This window comes from Citrus clementina, unplaced genomic scaffold (assembly GCF_000493195.1).
Source record: "Citrus clementina cultivar Clemenules unplaced genomic scaffold, Citrus_clementina_v1.0 scaffold_4, whole genome shotgun sequence".
NCBI classification, from domain to species: Eukaryota; Viridiplantae; Streptophyta; class Magnoliopsida; order Sapindales; family Rutaceae; genus Citrus; species Citrus x clementina.
This window is the reverse complement of record NW_006262274.1, coordinates 1778305-1795653: the sequence shown is the minus strand read 5'-3', so window position 1 is coordinate 1795653 and position 17349 is coordinate 1778305. Positions and strand designations below refer to the sequence as shown.

Genomic DNA, 17349 nt, shown 5'->3' with positions numbered 1-17349 from the left:
CGTCACCGGAGAGGCTGCAAAGAGTAAGACCAAGACACTCAAAGCCGCCACCAACAAGCGTTGTAAGTGCTCGATCAGAAACAAAAGCAAGACCAATTGTGAAGAAGCCGAAAATGAACATCAATTGGGATACCCAACAGCAACAACGTGTGCCGCTGTCTCAGGTGGTCTCTGATTGTGTGCAAAGATGGTTTCAGGACACCCTCAGAGAAGCCAAAAATGGTGATAAAGCTATGGAGGTTCTTGTTGGTCAAATGTACTTGAGCGGCTATGGGGTTGCTAGAGATGAAAAAAAGGTCCCTTTTCTGTTTCTGTTCTTGTTCAATGGGTTTTTGTTGTTTTTCATAATGATGCTAGGGATGCCATAAAGTTCAAATTTTTTGTTCAAATTTATTGCTTTGCTATATAATTCACTTCAATTGAGCTAAATGTTGTTATATTAGGGACACTTGGAATCAAGGTTTTGTTATTGGGGTTTTAGTTAACTAGACTGAGACTAAAAACTTGTAAGTATGCTTGGTATTTGTTGGTGAGCAAATGGTGAGCATTGGCATATATGTTCATGATGTTACAGCACTCATTAGAATCTTGGTGGATGATAAGATTTTCGTTGCTTGTCGGCTACTACTCTTATTTGTTATTGGTTTTGAAGGGTTTATAAGTTGTGGTATTGATTGAATTTGGCATTTATTCTTGAATAAGGGGCATGCTTGGATTAAGAGAGCTGCCACAAGTCGATCTTCTGCCTGGAAATTAAGAGATAAACCTCCGGGTAATCCTTCTTTCCCTCTCTGTTAAGTATGTTGTTATTTGTTCCAGTCACTTATGAGAAGATTAACTGTGGCTTTATTTGCTTTCTCTAGGTTATGCTGCAAGTGACTCTGATTCTGACGAATTGAAGGGTGATACAAAATGAGATCAAAGTTATGCTGTAGTCAAAGTTACGAACACCTTAGTAAGATAAACTTGTATTTTGCTTATTACTTGGTGACATCTTCCAGTTGCATGTTATGGAAGGATTTTGTGTGAATCAATTTCATTATGTATGACAGCATTTTGCCAGCTCTCAGTGCTTACTTTTTGCCTTGCACATTACTTTCTTTTTATAGGTCATAGATATTAGTTAATTTTTCGTATACTTTTCATGATTGTTGCATATCTTCTCTTTCCGAATGCTGTCAATAGAGGCTACAAGGTGAGCCGTGAGATTGAATGGATAAATTGCAAGTGTTGTTTTCACCCTTTTTTTTCCCGTGTTTGTTTATATTTAATATGCTATTGATTGATACTTCTCTGCATGGGGACTGATGATTTGATTACCTTCATAAGATTATCTTACTTTCTTATATTTAGATCAGCAGCATCCCAGTTCTTTAAAAGTTACTGATTGATTCTGATTTAATTAGCATTTATGATAGTAATTTTTAAATCATGTGCCTTCATTCTTTTCTGTATCTGACCCTTACAGACAAAGTTCAAGGTTTTTTGCATTGTTCATGTATCCCTGGATTTTGTTCAGGATAATAAATGTTCTTCGGTTGGTTTTAGAGGGCCATCCAAGTTTTGAGATTATATTTTTTGTTGATGTTAAAATATAGGGTCAGATGACTTTGTTGATGCCCTGGAATCAAGTATCTCGCCGGTGCCCTGCATGTTCCTAGGGTGTACTTGCAATGAATGTCAATAAACTTTATGTTGTTTATACATGCTATTCAACACTGAGCTAGTAAGTCTTCTTTTTCTGTACAAAATAGTTTTAGTTCTCTCGAAAAATCAAGTTGTGGATAACTAACTACTCAATGCTTTAATCCAACCACTTCTATCATTTACTGGAACATGCCTCTTGTCTTTTGCAGTGGATTCTTGGGCTGTCCTCATCTGTCATCAAATTCCCACCAAAACATAAAAGCCATTAATCTCTTTATTGTCTTCCGAATTTCTTAATTCACTCTTTGTGATTATTTTTTCTTAATTCACACTTTGTGATTATTTCTCTAGGTGCATTTTCACCGTGACCTGCTGTATTCAAAATTTGGAATTTTGGGTTATGATACAATTCCATTTTTCTTACACAGTAAATTCATGAACTGGCATATTTATTGGTGATCTTATGGATATCACAATGTTTTAATAAATGGAATGTTCTTGAGTTTGCTGTGTTCCAAATAATTCTTCAATACAAAGATCTTTACACATTCTGTTGTTTATTGGCAATGTTAATTGCAGTTACTCTTGACTACGTATGCATTTTGATGAACCAAGAGAAATATGCTGAAAATTGCGTGTTACATTAATATGGAATTTTAGTACAATGAAGACCGGTCACTGTTGCAATGATAAATTAGATACCCAGCAATGGTAGCTCCGAATTAGATAGGACACAAACTGTGGACTGATCTTTATTTTCAGTGTTGCTGTGTTTCTCTTCTGCAGCAACTCCAGGTCCTAAACGTGAAAACTGACAGGCTTATGGTTGTCCAGACAATATGAGGCAGACAAGGAATTTACATTTGTCTCCTTGGAAGGGCAATGCTATCGGCCTTCGCGCCTGTCCTTTCTCCATTCCCATGGCTCTTCTGGGTTTGATGCTGCCCATAACCCAACTCTCTTTGCTCGAGCCTCTTTTTCCCACTGGTAATAGGCAAATGGATGAAGATTTAGTATTCATAACATCGAAGTTAAATTCTAGAATGAACAAGTATACTTGATTAGTTACTTTTGCAAGTTCTGAGCGTTGGTCATAGGCAGAGTAATGCCATGCACACCCTTTCTTGAGCATCACTTCCTGTTTGATACAGAGGTTAGAGAACTTAATTTTCATAATAATTAATAGGTCAGTAAGATCCATTGCTAAAGAATGCAGTACCTGTACAAATATGCCATTGCAATACAAATCTGCTACACAGCGACCATAACGATCATCACCATAGACTAGGACTCTCAAACACTTTCCTTGAACAATCTTAATCAGTTCATTCTGTGCTTCTTTCCCATATGGCATTGAACTCTCTGGTGCATCTATGCCTCTGCTTTTATTTAAAAAACTATTAGCCATAGCTGTTAGATGACGTTTATTTGACTGAATCTGATATATAGATAAAATGTCACCTTAGTCGAATTCGATACTTTCGTGCTAGAACTTCCTCGTTGTTTGGAAGATTTATCACCCTGAGATCAGAAGATGATCAAAAACCACTGGTGCCAGGTTGAGGAATTTATTAACAATTTCATCCAAAAGTAATAATTACTAGATGAATAGCCAACCGGTATCCAGCATTGATGATTTTCTGGTGAAGTGCATCTGCTTGTTCATAGTTTCTCTCAGCTCGTGCTTTTGATCTTCGAACAGCAGCCATTTGTACGTCTCCAGGAACACATGCTGACTCCCTTGGTTCAGCTGCGCTAACATACACGGTTATGGTATCCCCATCTGGTATTGCTCTTGCATCAACCTGGACCACTCACGAGTTTCTCATAAACAAAAACCAAATTTTCACCGAATTCATGACCCATAATTCGGAGATTAAAAGGTTGTCATTTCTCACCGGTAGTGTCTGCATTTCAAACTTAACTCCCGCCGGCAGTGTTGTTGGTTCCGCAGTAGAAACTGGAATAAGGGTATGAGGAAGAGGCAAGCCATAGAAAGCCAACAAACCCTAATTGCCAACCACAGAATTTTTATTAGCAAGCACCTTCAGTCATACATACATTAGTTTCAAGCATTATGCAAATGCAACAGTTCTGTACCTCAACATCGGCTTTTTTGTGTCTCGATAGGGTCTGAATCACGAGCCTAGCTGCTTCCTCTGCCGTTGTTGGAGGCGGTTTCGCTTCTCTCCAAGCCTCTGAGAGTTTTCTATACCAATTAGCCTGAGCCTTCTTGGAAGATGTAACATGCCTAGTGAGCCCTTCTGGGACCTGAACAACAAAAAATTGATGAAAATTCAGCTAACCCAGACGGGCAATTAGCTCGAAAAACCCATTAAAAGACTTTAAATTGATCACAAAAGACTCACAGAAATAGTACCTGTGAGGTGATCTCAAAGTGGTAGAGATCTTGAGCAAGAGCTGAGACACCAACGGTGGCAGCAGAGACACCATGAGGACCAAGTGATCCAGAGTCCTCTTCAGTTAAGGGCTTGCAACATTTGCCGTAAAGGAACCTAAGTGCATTTCCCATAATGGAAAATGAGTGATAAAAATCACTCGGTAAAAAAAATTTCTGGGAAAATTCAGGAGGAAGAAAAAAAAAATTGGAGTTTTGGATTAGGTTAGGAGAAGAAAAGATTTTTGTGAGGAGAAAGAAGGAACGAATTTGTTGGACGATTAGCAACGCAATCAATGAATTGGAAAATAAACAACTCAACACGTGGTGGAATTTAACTGGGTGATGATCGTACAACTGCTGACGGAGATTGTAAGGTGAGTTAAGTAGTTGAACAGCACGCGCGTGTTTCAATAATGTTTCTAAAGATTTTTTTTTTTTTCTCCTGAAGTTGGAAATAAAAATAAAATACCCAAGAAACGAAAATAGTTTAAAGAATTGAATTTTAAGAGTGTTTCTGAGAACAGTTTAAGAATATCAAACTGTAAGTCGATCTATAACTAGTGATTTAAAATTATTTATGACCTAATATTAATTCTTCAACAATGTTATTTTTGACAAAAACTTAGGTTACAAAATTGACGAAAGACATACTAAAATATCAAAGTAATTATGCACAATAAACCTTGTACACACATATTTTCTCAAATTTTAATAGAATTCAAAAATAATAATTTTATTGGACTATCGTCTAGATTATTGTAACACCTACGTTCGATATTTCAATTAAAAGTTTTCCAATTTCATACATTTATACGTTTTAAGTTTCAAATCTATTTCATATGTGATTTACAATATTTATTCTCTAGGGAAAGTCTCCACATTTTGAAAAGTGGGATTTAACTAACTAACTAGTTATAAAGGACAATAAAATCGTCATATGAGGAGAAAAAATTCGCATCTTAAAATTCTTTAGTGTACTATAATAGAATATCGATGAATTAATAATCTCCATAAAATAATAATTTTTATTAGTCCTAACTTGAGAGTCAATGTGGTAAATTAATAATTTAATAAATTTATAAGATAATAAATTTTAAAAAAAATCCTCTTTTCTTAAAGGACCAGCTTACTATATTATTTAATAATTACTTAATTTGAAACTAAATCCACCTAATATTTCATGTGACTTTTGTAGAATATATTCTTAGGGTTTTTTATGGCTCCATAATAGGAAAAGCTCTTTACCTAATAATATTCTGTGTGGAGATCATATGTTCTAGATTAGTGAAAGTGTTGCAAATGAACTTTTCATGATTGAACAGCCAAAAGTCCACCAATCAATTAAATTGGCCAAAAGTAATCTAAATTAATTCTAAAATCAGGGTACGTCCTCTTAATTAATCAGAACTTTCTTGGGTATCAAAACTCAAAAAGTATAATAGATTATTATATATAGTTTTAAAAAAGAAAAATCCTCACCATTTGTCACCACCCGCACCAGCAAAGGCAAAGCCATGATTCTTGGCCGACCCTACATGCCAAGACTAACGTCTAAAATGGCTCTTAAAGTCAAATAAAGGTAGCTTTTTTCACAAAGGCAAAGTTCCCATCAATCACGTAAAGAATCCAATACCCTCGTCTCGTCACCCCTCAGTCACTGTATATTTATGTATCTGCTTTGCTTCAGACTCACTTTCCCTAACATCAAAATTGCTTCATGCAGCTTTCCTCTTCGGTCTTCAAATTTACTGATCAATCACAATGGCTAATGTAAGTATTCATGTTCTCTAATATGTGTGTGTGTGTGGATTGATGAAGCTAATATATATTGGTCCATGTTATGCAAAAGGTTGTGGAATTGAAAGTGAATTTGCACTGCGACGAGTGTATAAGGAAGATCCTGAAGGCGATTAAGAAGATCGAGGGTATTAATTAATTATTATAAATTTGTAGTATTAGTTGATTTTGAGGAAACCCTTTTAATCTGTAGGCTTACTTTGTAAGAATATGTGCAGATATTGAAACGTATAACGTGGATACGGAGCTGAACAAAGTGACGGTGACCGGCAATGTTACCACTGAAGAAGTCATCAGAGTTCTGCAGAAGGTTAGAAAGATAGCAAGCGCTTGGGATGAAGATCAAGCTGCTGCAGTTTCTTGATCTCGTCAAAATATTATGATTGAAATTTGGAAGATCATGCTCGATTACAGCCGCGCTTTGTTAGCAGTGATGAAAGAAACCATTATGAGCTTCAAATGGAAGGAGCATATATAAAGCAATTAATTACACAATTGGCTGCTCTTAATTAAGATCAAATAAAAGATCCGTGAGTTCTACCATACTCCTGTCAGAGATCATAGAGATGTGATTATACTTTTGTTTTTGTAATCTGTGTAACGTAACGCTTCTCATTTACTATGTATTTCATTGCTCGGTAAACAATTTTATTATGGCATTTCTGTATTGGATCAGATCAGATGGCCCATTTTGTAACCACATCGGAGTTCCTTCGATCATAAACGACGACCGGCGGAGATGAACTTGATTGCTTCTGATTTGAACCCTAAATTTGTTACCTTTATTAAATAAACTGAAAGCTGCATGTTACAGAGTTACAATCACTTTCACATCAACATGAGATGAAAATGTACACCATATCGACAGAAGTCACCAACTGAAGTTAAAGTCTCTTGACTCTGTACAAAACAACGGTACATAAAAACTAACGGCGGCGGCAAGTAATACGGACACCACTACTAAGAACTCGTTATTCCCAACTCAACTCGGCTCCCGACACAGCCTGAGCCAGTCTACCTCGGCTGCTGAATCGTCCTTGGACTCACCTTCACACTCACAATCTTCGGTGCCTTCTCTGAGTACCTCTGTTTCTCAATCATGGCTCCACCCTTTTTCCATTTCAACGTTCCAAGCGAAACCAAGTCCTTGCAAAAATCTCTCTCTTCCATCTCCTCTGTAAAATACAAACAGAAACCAAAGAGTGAGTTACTGAGTTCACTCGGATAACAAAGTTCTATTTTTTCCTTGAAAGGATAATAACATCTGCATCCCTACGTTTTCATGATATCTCAAAAATACGGTGGATATCTCAATAGGTGCTACACCGATTCACGGCTTTTAGGTATCTATTTAATACAAACGCAAAACTATGACCTTTACTTCAGAAATGTAAAAGATCAAGAGGCTGGATGTTGTTAGCACAGTTTCTTAATAAGAACTTCACCTTGATGCTTGTCGGGAAAGATCTCGTCGACATCGGGGAGGACAAGATCGTCAAAATCGGAAAAGAGAGGGTCACTTTGAGGATCAAAGTAGCATTCCTGGAGCCAGTAATCACGGAACCAAGGAGAAGACTGGATCAGGGCCCACCATTCATCCGAAAAATCCTCAACCATCCGATAGGCAAACGGGATGAACATTGGAGCGTTGGGATTCAAAGTTGATGTCGATGATGATGACGATCTCTGAGACAGTACCTCCATTGCCACTGTCATCAAAATAAAAATACCGAGAGTATGGATAAGCCTACTATCAAAGTGCTGTGAGAACTAAGAAGTAACCGATAATGCATTCAGCTGTTCGCTTTTGGTCGATATATAGTTGGAGATGCGAACAAATAGAGCTCAACTTCATAATATTTACATGTATGCCACTAATGTTTTCAAAATTTATTCGAACTTCACATTTTAGATTTTGCGTTTCTTTTACTAAACAAACCCAATTAAATGCAATCAAGCTCAACGTGATTAAAAGCATCAAATGGGTAATTAGAGGTTATGATTACAGAAAAGAATTCTCTCCTGATTTGATTTTTTCAGAATATTTTAAGATTTTCTGATATATATTTTTTAGTGATAGTATATAAATAAGATTCAATTTTATTTATTTATTTATTAACTACCAATCAATAATTGAGTTATTTACTCAGGACATGATCAGATTAAGAGAGAATTTTGATCTTAAAATTACAATACTCTTTAAATACAGTCAAATAATTAAATTTTATTGACTTTTAATATCCAAATTGTCGAATTCAATAACCACAAGAGTAAACATAGTTGAACCTGCAGTTGGGCGCTATTTAAGTTCTTAATCGTTCTAATGAAAATGATAGTGTTGTAATATGAAGCTAACAATGAGGGCAATATGGTAACATCACCTCCAATATGGGCTAATGTAAGAAAAGCCCAAGTTTTCAACTCTCGAAGCTATTACGTTTGGACAAAATATCTGACACCGCGCCGCTGGCTTTTGCCCCTAGAATAAAGAAAAGAACACTTCGAGTTTTTTTTTTTAATTCATAATGAAAGGATTGTACTTATCCACTTTAGGGAATAGGGACCACGAGGCTCCCCGTAACCAGTAGATAACAGGTCATTGTTCTGATCCTTTTACTTAATTAAACATTTCATCGGAAATAGGGGCTTCATTTGGAAGTTGATGTCCTTTACGGGACCACCCACTACGCAAAAGAAAAACAAATAATGCTAAAATAATGTTGCATCAATAACGATAAGCTCTTTGAGGGCTATTGGATGTGTCTTTTATTGGCCCAATTGAATGAAATTAGGTGCCCTACGGATCACCCGGTGGGCTTTGGTGGTTGAAAGTTCGTTATGTTTTGCTGCCTAAACTACAAAACGAAATCAACGACATAACCAGATTTCTACTAAAAATGTTATGCCACCAGTTGGTATTTATTTGGCTTCAGTTATCGCAACAAACCATCACTCGGTTTGTTCTGTTAATTGCCAGGCCATCAACTTTCTCATTTTACTTTACTTCTTCTCTCTTTGTTTCAATTACATTTTTGTCATGTAAAAGGTCCAGCCATGAACAACGAAACAACAATTCTAGATGATGATTTCAAGTACAAAATGGATGGTTCATGTTGGAAATTTGTGCCACCTTATTCAGAAGGGATATGGAACCTGGAACCTGGAGAAAACATTCTGAAACATTCATTGCTTCTACTTTACGTTCAATTAACCCTTATATTTATCCTCACCTCTATCATACAATTCCTCTTAAGGCGATTCCAATTGCCCCGTCTCGTCTCTGAAACCCTGGTATTAATTTTGTCTCATTTTATTTTATTATATCAAAGTTGATGAATCTGTTTATGTTTAACTGTTTTTTTTTTAATTGTGATCATGATTTTGTGTGACCAGGCTGGTTTCATTCTGGGACCAAGTGTAATGGGATACTTTTTACCTAATGTATCAAACGCTTTGTTCCCTCCACAATCAGAGAAAATTTTTTATTCTTTGACAATTTTTGGGTACATATTCTTTATGTTTCTGATTGGAGTGAAGATGGATTTGAGTCTAATAACAAAATTAGGAAAAAGGGAATGGTGCATTTCACTGAGCCTAATGTTCAATTTGCTACTAGTGGGTATGATTTGTCAAACAATAAGTCAAATCTTGGAACCCCAAGAATATTTGGATGATTGGATTGACTTATTTACAGCAACAACAATGTTAACGTCATTTCCTGTGGTAGCTTGCTTTCTAATGCATCTCAAAATAATCAATTCTGAACTCGGACACTTTGCATTGTCAACAGCATTGCTCTGTGATTTGCAGAGTGTGGTAGTTGTAAATTCGTACAATTATATGGACATAATAACAAATGCTTCAATAAGAGTGGGAATTAAGGCCATGGCTCTTTCTTTGTCTCTTATTGTATTTGTTACGATTGTGCTTAGGCGACTGATGTTCTGGATTATCAGAAGAACACCAGAAGGCAAGCCTGTGAAGAGTAGTTATACCATTTTTATAGTATGTTTAGTAATTGTTGTGGCAGTAGTTGGTGAAACTGTAGGGATACAGTATTTTTATGGACCTTTTATATTCGGCTTAACAGTGCCAACAGGGCCTCCTTTAGCTTCTACGCTTGTGGAGAAACTAGACACCATAGTTACAGGACTATTTTTGCCGTTAATGGCTACTTTTTGTGGATTGAAAGCAAATTTACGGGATCTAAGCAAGGGATTATCTTACCCAGTAGTTTTTGGAATGACTATTGGCGTATTTTTCAAATTGATTGCTGTATATCTGCCAGCAGTTTGGTTTAATACGCACTCTACAGATGCTGCTGCACTTAGTCTCATCTTGACTGTCAAAGGCATCGTTGAATTAGGCACATTTGGCACCAATTTTAACAAGCAGGTAACTAGTTTGCTCTCTCTTTGTTCTCTGGAAGCTTTCTTTTTTGTTCTATTTTCTCTACAATAATTGAACTAATTGTGCTGGTCTCTTAGGTTCGTAATACTGGGGAATTCACTGTTGCAGTGGTGCTAATATTGATCTTGGCATCGATTATTCCTATCATTGTCCGAAAGCTCCATGATTTTTCAAATACATACCCAGGCTACCAACAAAGGAACATCCTGCATGGTGCAAGCAATGATGATCTTCGAATACTTGTCTGCACACATAGACAAGATGATGCATTGGCTGGAATCAGGCTGCTTGAAATCTCCCATCCTATGAAAGAAAGTCCGTTATCCGTTTATGGACTCTACTTGGAACCTCTCACTGGTGGATCCACGCCACTTCTTATCAATCACCAATTAGGCCAGAAATATTCTAAATCAGGTGCACATCGGCAACCCATTATTCATGTTTTCAGATACTTCAAGGCAGAGCATCCAAAATTTGTCCAAGTGCAAGTCTTCTCAGCAATCTCACCTCCAAAACTGATGCACGAAGACATTTGTTGGCTAGCCTTCGACAAGTCAATATCTTTAATAATACTTCCATGTCACAGGAAATGGAACGCCAAAGGAGAATTGATTTCAGATAGCCAGGTTCTGAGGAACCTCAACTCTAAGGTGTTACGCAAGGCTCCTTCTTCTGTAGGCATTCTTATTGATCGTAGCAGAATACATGGCCCATCTTCCATTTTTGTAGCGCCATTTGTATACCGTCTAGCAGTGCTTTACATGGGAGGTGAAGATGATATGGAGGCATTGGCTTATGCTAGAAGAATGGCTAGAAGCTCAAGAGTCCACCTCACAGTTATTCATTTCACTTTGTCGAAGGAAAGTGGCTATGCAAGGTGGACAAATACAATTGATGATGAATTTTTGAATGGCTTAAAGAAAAATGATGAAATTTTAGGAAACCTTAACATAATCTATAAAGAGGAAGCTGTAAAAGATGGAAGCGACACTGCTATGATAATTCGGTCAATGGAAGAAAAATATGATCTTGTACTTGTGGGGCGGCGCCATAGAAGTGACTCTCCATTTACATTAGGTTTATCAGAATGGTGTGATTTGCCAGAGCTCGGGCCAATAGGTGACTTGTTTGCTTCTTCGGACATCACTGCTTCTATTTCAATCTTGGTGATACAACAGCAAATCATTCGAGATGAGCAGAATGAGGCTTTAGGAGATCAGTCATTCAAATTCTCAAAGTAACTCACATGATTTATTAGAAGTCTGCATTGATCTTAGATTGGTAACGGACACAGGATTTGATTGCAGCCTCTCTTTATCAAATTTACGTAACAGATAGGAGTTGCAGAAGATGGAGCAATTTTAAAATGTTACGAAAGCATTTCCAAAAAGCCAAAATCATATTGATTTGAGTTGCAAGATTCCTATTTCCAGGATGCTTCATGTTTATGTGTACAATTGGAATCAATCAATTTGTGAGACCGTGAATCTATTCCATGGCTTATAAGAATGTTTGCTATGGGAACTTAGCATTCATGAACACTCTCTCTTCATATCAGAGCCTGTTAATAAGTTTATTAACACTGAGGCAGACTTTTGGAAATCTCAAAGCTGAATTACACTTTAAAGTTTTTGTACATGATATGTTTGAAACAAAATTCGTAGTCGCTAAAGTACAAGCTGCTTTAACAAAGGTATAATTTAGGACAGCGACGTTCCTTAGTGCCTGTAGAGTTTCCAGTAAACGTTGCCATTTAAGGAAGGTCGATGGAACAAATTATTTTCTTGTTGATTTCTTGGAAAATTCTAACCAAACAAGAAGCAACTCCAAATTTCAAACAACACAAATTTTAAATGCCGAGTTAACTTGTATTCAACTCTTTATAGTCTTCTGTTACACGTGCATGTATAGTAATATATGATTAATATTTAATTAATTTTACATTCTTATTTAATAACTATCAATTATTTTTTTCTAAAAATTAAAAAAAAATCAGCACAATACTAAATCTAAATTTATTGAAAATTAGATACATGCATGTCAATCTGCAGGGTTCAAGTTTTTAAGTTAATGCATTGATTTTAGAGCGGCAAAAATTAACTATTTGCTAATTGAAACTTTTAATAATTTTTCAAGTGTCTAAAAAGCATATTACTGATTTTCATGGAAAAGTACACATTTCATCAGAAGAATTTAAGTTGTTCAAGTAAACCTTAATTTTTAAGTATTCAACTTATTGAAGCTATCAAAATCAAACACACCATTCAACTGAATTGAGACTTGTATTTGGCGGATTGATAAATTGGATTAAATTAAACATTTTTGTACCTACAAATTAGTGTGTTATAGTGTGATTGGTTGAACAAAGAATTTAATATAATAAAAATAAATCATACTTGGTGTTTTAATTTAACCAAACATGTTATGCTATAATCTACATCAATTTGTAAAAGAAATAATTAATTCGTACAATTTTTTTTTAAAATATAAGAGTTTATTATAACTGGATGAGCATTACTCTTTGAACTTTAACAATAATTAGATTTTCTCAAATTGTTTCACCGTAGACTGAATGCATTACATCTAAAGATTTGAGTTGAATTAAAGTGGAAAGCGAGTAAGCAACAACCACAGGGAGATTTTTATACATAAATACTTTTATGATATTCCAATAGAAGTTAAAACATATTTATCAATACAATCTTAATATTTTTCATATGTAAGTTATAGGATACTAATAAATATTTTCAAACTTTTAAACATACAAATGTGTCTAAACGCTTTGTTCTCCATTTCAACAAAATATTCATTCACTTCTTTGGTTTCCCTCTTATAGATGTATGTATTAGATGCCTAAAAAGAAAATTGGAATTGGTAAAAAGGCTCAAGCTAGCCCGACCTAGGTCCAACGGCCTGAAGCCCGACCCACATAGATTGGGTATGAATATAGACCCAAAAAATATAATGTCTGCATAGATTAGACCTGATTAAAGGTTTAAGAAAAATGAGTCTAATCTTTTTAATTTATAAATTAAAAAAGTCAAAGTCAAATTAAAAACTCAAAATATTAAATTAATATATTTTTTTATATTAGTTTTTATGATTTATTATGTTGTGTTACTAATAATTTGTGTATCGGATTATTATTTCACTATGTCTTGGATAATTATCTTTAATTTAAATATTTTTTATTTTATTAAAAATTTATATCAAAATTAATGGAAAACTCAGGCTCGGCCCAAACCCGTCAAAGCGTAGACGAACTATTAAAAGGCCTGCACTTGTTAACAATAATATAGGCTCATGCCTGCAATTTGTCAGCCTAAAGAAAAGGCACCTAAATTGAGAGTTGAGACCGCTATAAGCAACCCATAATAGTAATCCAAATGAAAGTCATTCAAATTTGTCACCAATCCAACTGTTCTTCCCATTTCTTTCTGCAATTTTATCAACCATTGTCACTAAGAAGCTGTTCAAGAAGTTCCTGACGCCGATCCCGCTGGTGAAAATTGTTGTTCTAAGGCTTTGTATATCTTCCGGCTACTGATCATAGAAATATTCTAGCAATCTAGTGGCATTGAACACATCAGCAATCCCCGTATATTAAGGCAATAGCCAAAGTATGCTTATAGGCCCAATTTGCTTAGCTTGCACTCTTATCACATGCATTCTTCTAACTTCAGCTGCATAAGCAATTGCTATGGCCAAAAGTCCCATGACTAGAATGACAAACCCAATGCCAAGCCTCTGAAGGCTGAAGCAATACTGTGATTCCTCTAGCATTTTCCATTTTGTGATGCAGGAACTGCTTGAAGTAACGGTCGCACATTGGCATGGAGAGGAGCATCGAGAGAGTGACGAAGCTACCTAACGGAATATCGAAGCTAGGGCCCAGGCTCCGCTCCAAGCTGGTGCCTCTTTTTGACAAATAGAGAGTTGATTTGTGCCCATATTTTGCTAGGAAATAATAGGTCACTAGCCGTATCGATGCCATCCTGAGAACAAGTTTGGTTCCTTCTACTTATGTCACTGTCCATGGAGGCCTGATGATGATGACTCCACTGCCATGTTTTATTGCAGCCTTGTCCAAGCACCTGATGCCACAAGGCAGAAACAAATTAAATATTAAACTAAAAATTGTGACCACAAAAAAAATATTGACGCAATTAGTTGTCGACTTGTGGTGGTCATCGATTCCTTCCGGAGATTGCGTTTCAGATAGCGAAATATTGTAGCAGGCTCTCATAGACTATATGTAATAAGGGGGAATATTCTTAAAAAAAAGCGTTTCACAAATAATGTTTTATTGAATACTTTGGTGGGGACAATAGGCGTATATTGACACACCATTATATATATTAGAGACAAGGATCCAACTAAGGCGGCGTTTATTTTTTTGTTTGAAATTTGAATAGATCTGAATTAGTCTAAATTTTGAATAGATCTGAATTAGTCTAAATTTTGAATAGATCTGAATGTCTGAATTTGAATAATATATTTATTTTTTTATCTGAATCTCTAAAAATAAGTATTAAGTTATTTATTTTTTTTAACTCAAAAAGCTGAAAATATGTATTTTTACATTTGTATTTTTATTAAATTTGAATGTCAAATAAATAATATATTAAATACCACAATATTTTAACATTTATAAGTAAAACTATATTCAAGTGAATACATAATTATTTTAGAGTTTTAATATATAAAATACCATAAATTTTAAATTTTATCGTATATAATATAAGAAAGAAAAAATAAAGATATTTTTATGTGAGATAAATGTCTATGGGTGAGTTTTGGGATAGACATGAAAAATAAATTATAAAACATGAATATTTTTGACATTAGTAAGTAATTGACTTAATTCAAATTTCACCATTAAGTAAAAGGTCAAAAAAATTAGCTTATTTTATTAAGTCAAGATTATCTAAAAAGTCTCATTAAATTATAAAAACAAACACTTCTAATTAACTTAATTAATTAAGTTAAGTCACTTTAAATTATTAAGTTAAAAAAAAAACGCCACCTAAGTTACAGTCAACTATAATTTACTCTTGACACATAAATAGTAATACAATGGTAGTTTTTGTGAGAGAAGTCCACAAATTTTTTGTGAAAAGAATATGTTACAGCCGACTGTAACTTAGCATTTGCCCAAAGATAAATTGACGCAGAGACTGTGACCATTAATTAATTGAAGTTGTTCAAAAGGAGAATAGTAAACTGTACACATGGAGATAATTTATTGGGAGAATTGCTACAAGTCAAACCGCCCACCCATTGCTTTGCCATGGTAGATTTTCTTGTTTTCTAGTCATATGCGTATGAATTGGGAGGTCCCAGGCTCCCTCATCACGCCTGTTTTGACATCAGCAGGATATTAAAGCACTTTCTGAATCCTTTGTAGTCTATTGAAATGCCCTTTAAATTCCATGCCACAGGTTATTCGTTGTAATGAATTTCTAACAAAATTAGGACAAGGGGGCCGCTCTCCGCTACAGATCTTGTGTTAATCAAAATATAAGACTAGTGAATGATAGTTGAATGATAGTTAAGAGCATATAATTAATTCTTAACCATATAAATACATAATGTTATAAACACCCATGTGACAAAATATTTGGATGCTCAAAGTTGTCAGATCAACTTACGATCCAATTTCATAAAAAAATTTAACAAGTAATTAGCCTAGTAGTAGATAGACCTAATTACCTGAAAGCTAGAGAGTAATGGACATGGCGTTTCCCACATTTAATGTAATCTTGCATCTCAATAACTTATTAAGCTCAAATGGGTTGTCAGCTGGGAGCTGAAGTTTTCGATTCTAGAAGGCGGCGATTAGAACTAGAATCAAGTCCTTTGCACAGCTTTTGGCCTTCATAATGTCTTTGTGCTTGAAAAGTGGAGCTTCTATATAGGAGATAAAGAAGGAAAACAACAAACCAGGTAACCAACTATAGGAATAACGTAGCCTAGTCCCGATCGCATGTTCTCTTGAATGTAAACAAGGTTTAAAGTGGCACATAAAGCTCTAACAAAAGAGCTGAACATCTGCCGGCTAAAGAACGAGGCCTTAATGTTTTCCTCATCGGGGTCAAAATCATCAAATTGGTCTGCACCAAAGGTTGATATGTTAGGCTTTTTTCCACTTGCATCAACTGCTATGATGTAAAGAAATGAGTAAAAGAAAGCAATTTGTAACCAAGTAGAGGCCATTTTGCATATTCCATTTGTGTATGTTGGCTTCATAAATTTAAATGAAGCTACCATTGTGAGAAGTAAAATTCTTTGTTGAAGTAAATATTGATCAATTAGGAACATTCAGATTCAATGAAAGTAGTTAGAAAATAACAAATGTACATGGTGCATTTGAATGATATGTTACATGCGGAGGGAGTTAAAAGATAAAAAAAATATGAACTCTAATACACTAAAAGACAAAAAATGTGTTAGAATCTGTATTTTTCTTATTTTTTTAACTCTTATCTATGTTTTAATTTCGTGTGGATGTATCTCTGTGTGTGTGTGTGTTATGGTGAGGATTCCTGCACTTTAGTGTGTGTGTATCAACTTTATTTATTTTATCAAATTATCTAACATAAAAATATTTCTCACATGTAAATGCAAAGTATGCAAAAATAAGATTAGAGGACATATATGTCAAATTAGTAGTTTTCAAACATTTATGACGAGATGCTAGAAAATAAAAACAAACATATATCATTCAAACTTATTCAACATTTAGTCACATTCATACATATAATATATTTAGTATCCAATAAAAAAAAATCATCTAAATGTGATGGTAGAGGCTATCTTAAAAGAGTAAAGATTTATCACAAATAGAGATCGAATAATTTATTTACACTTTGGAAGGATGTATCTTTTGTTTAAGGGTGGATCTAAGACTTTACAATACCACCAGACTAAATTAAAATAAAAAAAATTATATTTTAAAGTGAATATGGAATTTTATAGGTTGGAAAAATAAAATACACCTATAAAATAAAAATATCATTCAAATATGAAAATATTACCAAAAATTGTACTTTTTTTGCAACTTCAAACAATAGAATGATGATTTTTTTTGTTTG

At 34.8% G+C, this 17349-nt stretch overlaps 5 protein-coding genes and 1 pseudogene across 9 annotated transcripts; 3 read left to right on the top strand and 3 right to left on the bottom strand.

The window, feature by feature from the left end:
• Window positions 1–6: 6 nt before the first annotated feature.
• LOC18045486 lies at window positions 7–2173 on the top strand. 4 transcript variants are annotated; one of them, XR_002906018.1, is made up of 5 exons: window positions 7–296; window positions 703–772; window positions 864–955; window positions 1599–1726; window positions 1857–2173. XR_002906018.1 is itself a non-coding variant. In XM_024186035.1 (4 exons), exons 1-3 carry the CDS (start codon window positions 114–116, stop codon window positions 914–916), a joined length of 306 nt encoding a protein of 101 aa, XP_024041803.1. In that variant the 5' UTR covers window positions 7–113; the 3' UTR covers window positions 917–940; window positions 1857–2173. The 4 variants fall into 4 exon arrangements, 3 of the variants coding, with proteins under 3 accessions (XP_024041803.1, XP_024041804.1, XP_006435844.1); XM_024186035.1 differs by lacking the exon at window positions 1599–1726 and having other exon boundaries at window positions 864–940; XM_024186036.1 differs by lacking the exon at window positions 1599–1726 and having other exon boundaries at window positions 1999–2173.
• A 94-nt stretch (window positions 2174–2267) lies between these two features.
• LOC18045484 (staphylococcal-like nuclease CAN2) lies at window positions 2268–4316 on the bottom strand. The gene is made up of 8 exons (XM_006435779.2): window positions 4028–4316; window positions 3748–3918; window positions 3546–3656; window positions 3265–3452; window positions 3109–3168; window positions 2867–3026; window positions 2717–2785; window positions 2268–2631 (listed from the first exon to the last, which is right to left on the bottom strand). The coding sequence occupies exons 1-8, from the start codon at window positions 4178–4180 to the stop codon at window positions 2533–2535; spliced, it is 1011 nt and encodes a 336-aa protein (XP_006435842.1). The 5' UTR covers window positions 4181–4316; the 3' UTR covers window positions 2268–2532.
• Window positions 4317–5641: 1325 nt separating this feature from the next.
• LOC18045485 (copper transport protein ATX1) lies at window positions 5642–6520 on the top strand. Of its 2 annotated transcripts, XM_006435774.2 has the most exons (3): window positions 5642–5818; window positions 5898–5973; window positions 6064–6520. In XM_006435774.2, the coding sequence occupies exons 1-3, from the start codon at window positions 5810–5812 to the stop codon at window positions 6207–6209; spliced, it is 231 nt and encodes a 76-aa protein (XP_006435837.1). In that variant the 5' UTR covers window positions 5642–5809; the 3' UTR covers window positions 6210–6520. The 2 variants fall into 2 exon arrangements, with proteins under 2 accessions (XP_006435837.1, XP_024042491.1); XM_024186723.1 differs by lacking the exon at window positions 5642–5818 and having other exon boundaries at window positions 5825–5973.
• Window positions 6521–6604: 84 nt separating this feature from the next.
• LOC18045483 (protein EARLY RESPONSIVE TO DEHYDRATION 15) lies at window positions 6605–7648 on the bottom strand. Its single transcript, XM_006435775.2, has 2 exons — window positions 7291–7648; window positions 6605–7020 (listed from the first exon to the last, which is right to left on the bottom strand). The coding sequence occupies exons 1-2, from the start codon at window positions 7559–7561 to the stop codon at window positions 6860–6862; spliced, it is 432 nt and encodes a 143-aa protein (XP_006435838.1). The 5' UTR covers window positions 7562–7648; the 3' UTR covers window positions 6605–6859.
• Window positions 7649–9730: 2082 nt separating this feature from the next.
• LOC18045482 (cation/H(+) antiporter 4) lies at window positions 9731–11496 on the top strand. Its single transcript, XM_006435773.2, has 2 exons — window positions 9731–10240; window positions 10333–11496. Exons 1-2 carry the CDS (start codon window positions 9731–9733, stop codon window positions 11494–11496), a joined length of 1674 nt encoding a protein of 557 aa, XP_006435836.2.
• A 1307-nt stretch (window positions 11497–12803) lies between these two features.
• On the bottom strand, window positions 12804–16576 carry LOC112098901 (annotated as a pseudogene).
• Between the last annotated feature and the right edge of the window lie 773 nt (window positions 16577–17349).

Bases quoted from the DNA above. Each gene is read 5' to 3' on its own strand.
- LOC18045486 (XM_024186035.1), top strand. From the start codon at position 114: ATGAACATCAATTGGGATACCCAACAGCAACAACGTGTGCCGCTGTCT. The intron at 297-702 runs GTCCCTTTTCTG...TTCTTGAATAAG, and splicing joins TTGCTAGAGATGAAAAAAAG to GGGCATGCTTGGATTAAGAG. The intron at 773-863 runs GTAATCCTTCTT...TGCTTTCTCTAG, and splicing joins ATTAAGAGATAAACCTCCGG to GTTATGCTGCAAGTGACTCT.
- LOC18045484 (XM_006435779.2), bottom strand. From the start codon at position 4,180: ATGGGAAATGCACTTAGGTTCCTTTACGGCAAATGTTGCAAGCCCTTA. The intron at 3,453-3,545 runs GTGAGAAATGAC...TGAGTGGTCCAG, and splicing joins TTGAAATGCAGACACTACCG to GTTGATGCAAGAGCAATACC. The intron at 2,786-2,866 runs GTACTGCATTCT...TGTATCAAACAG, and splicing joins GCAATGGCATATTTGTACAG to GAAGTGATGCTCAAGAAAGG.
- LOC18045485 (XM_006435774.2), top strand. The intron at 5,974-6,063 runs GTATTAATTAAT...GAATATGTGCAG, and splicing joins GGCGATTAAGAAGATCGAGG to ATATTGAAACGTATAACGTG.
- LOC18045483 (XM_006435775.2), bottom strand. From the start codon at position 7,561: ATGACAGTGGCAATGGAGGTACTGTCTCAGAGATCGTCATCATCATCG. The intron at 7,021-7,290 runs GTGAAGTTCTTA...TGTATTTTACAG, and splicing joins CTTTCCCGACAAGCATCAAG to AGGAGATGGAAGAGAGAGAT.
- LOC18045482 (XM_006435773.2), top strand. From the start codon at position 9,731: ATGGCTCTTTCTTTGTCTCTTATTGTATTTGTTACGATTGTGCTTAGG. The intron at 10,241-10,332 runs GTAACTAGTTTG...CTGGTCTCTTAG, and splicing joins GCACCAATTTTAACAAGCAG to GTTCGTAATACTGGGGAATT.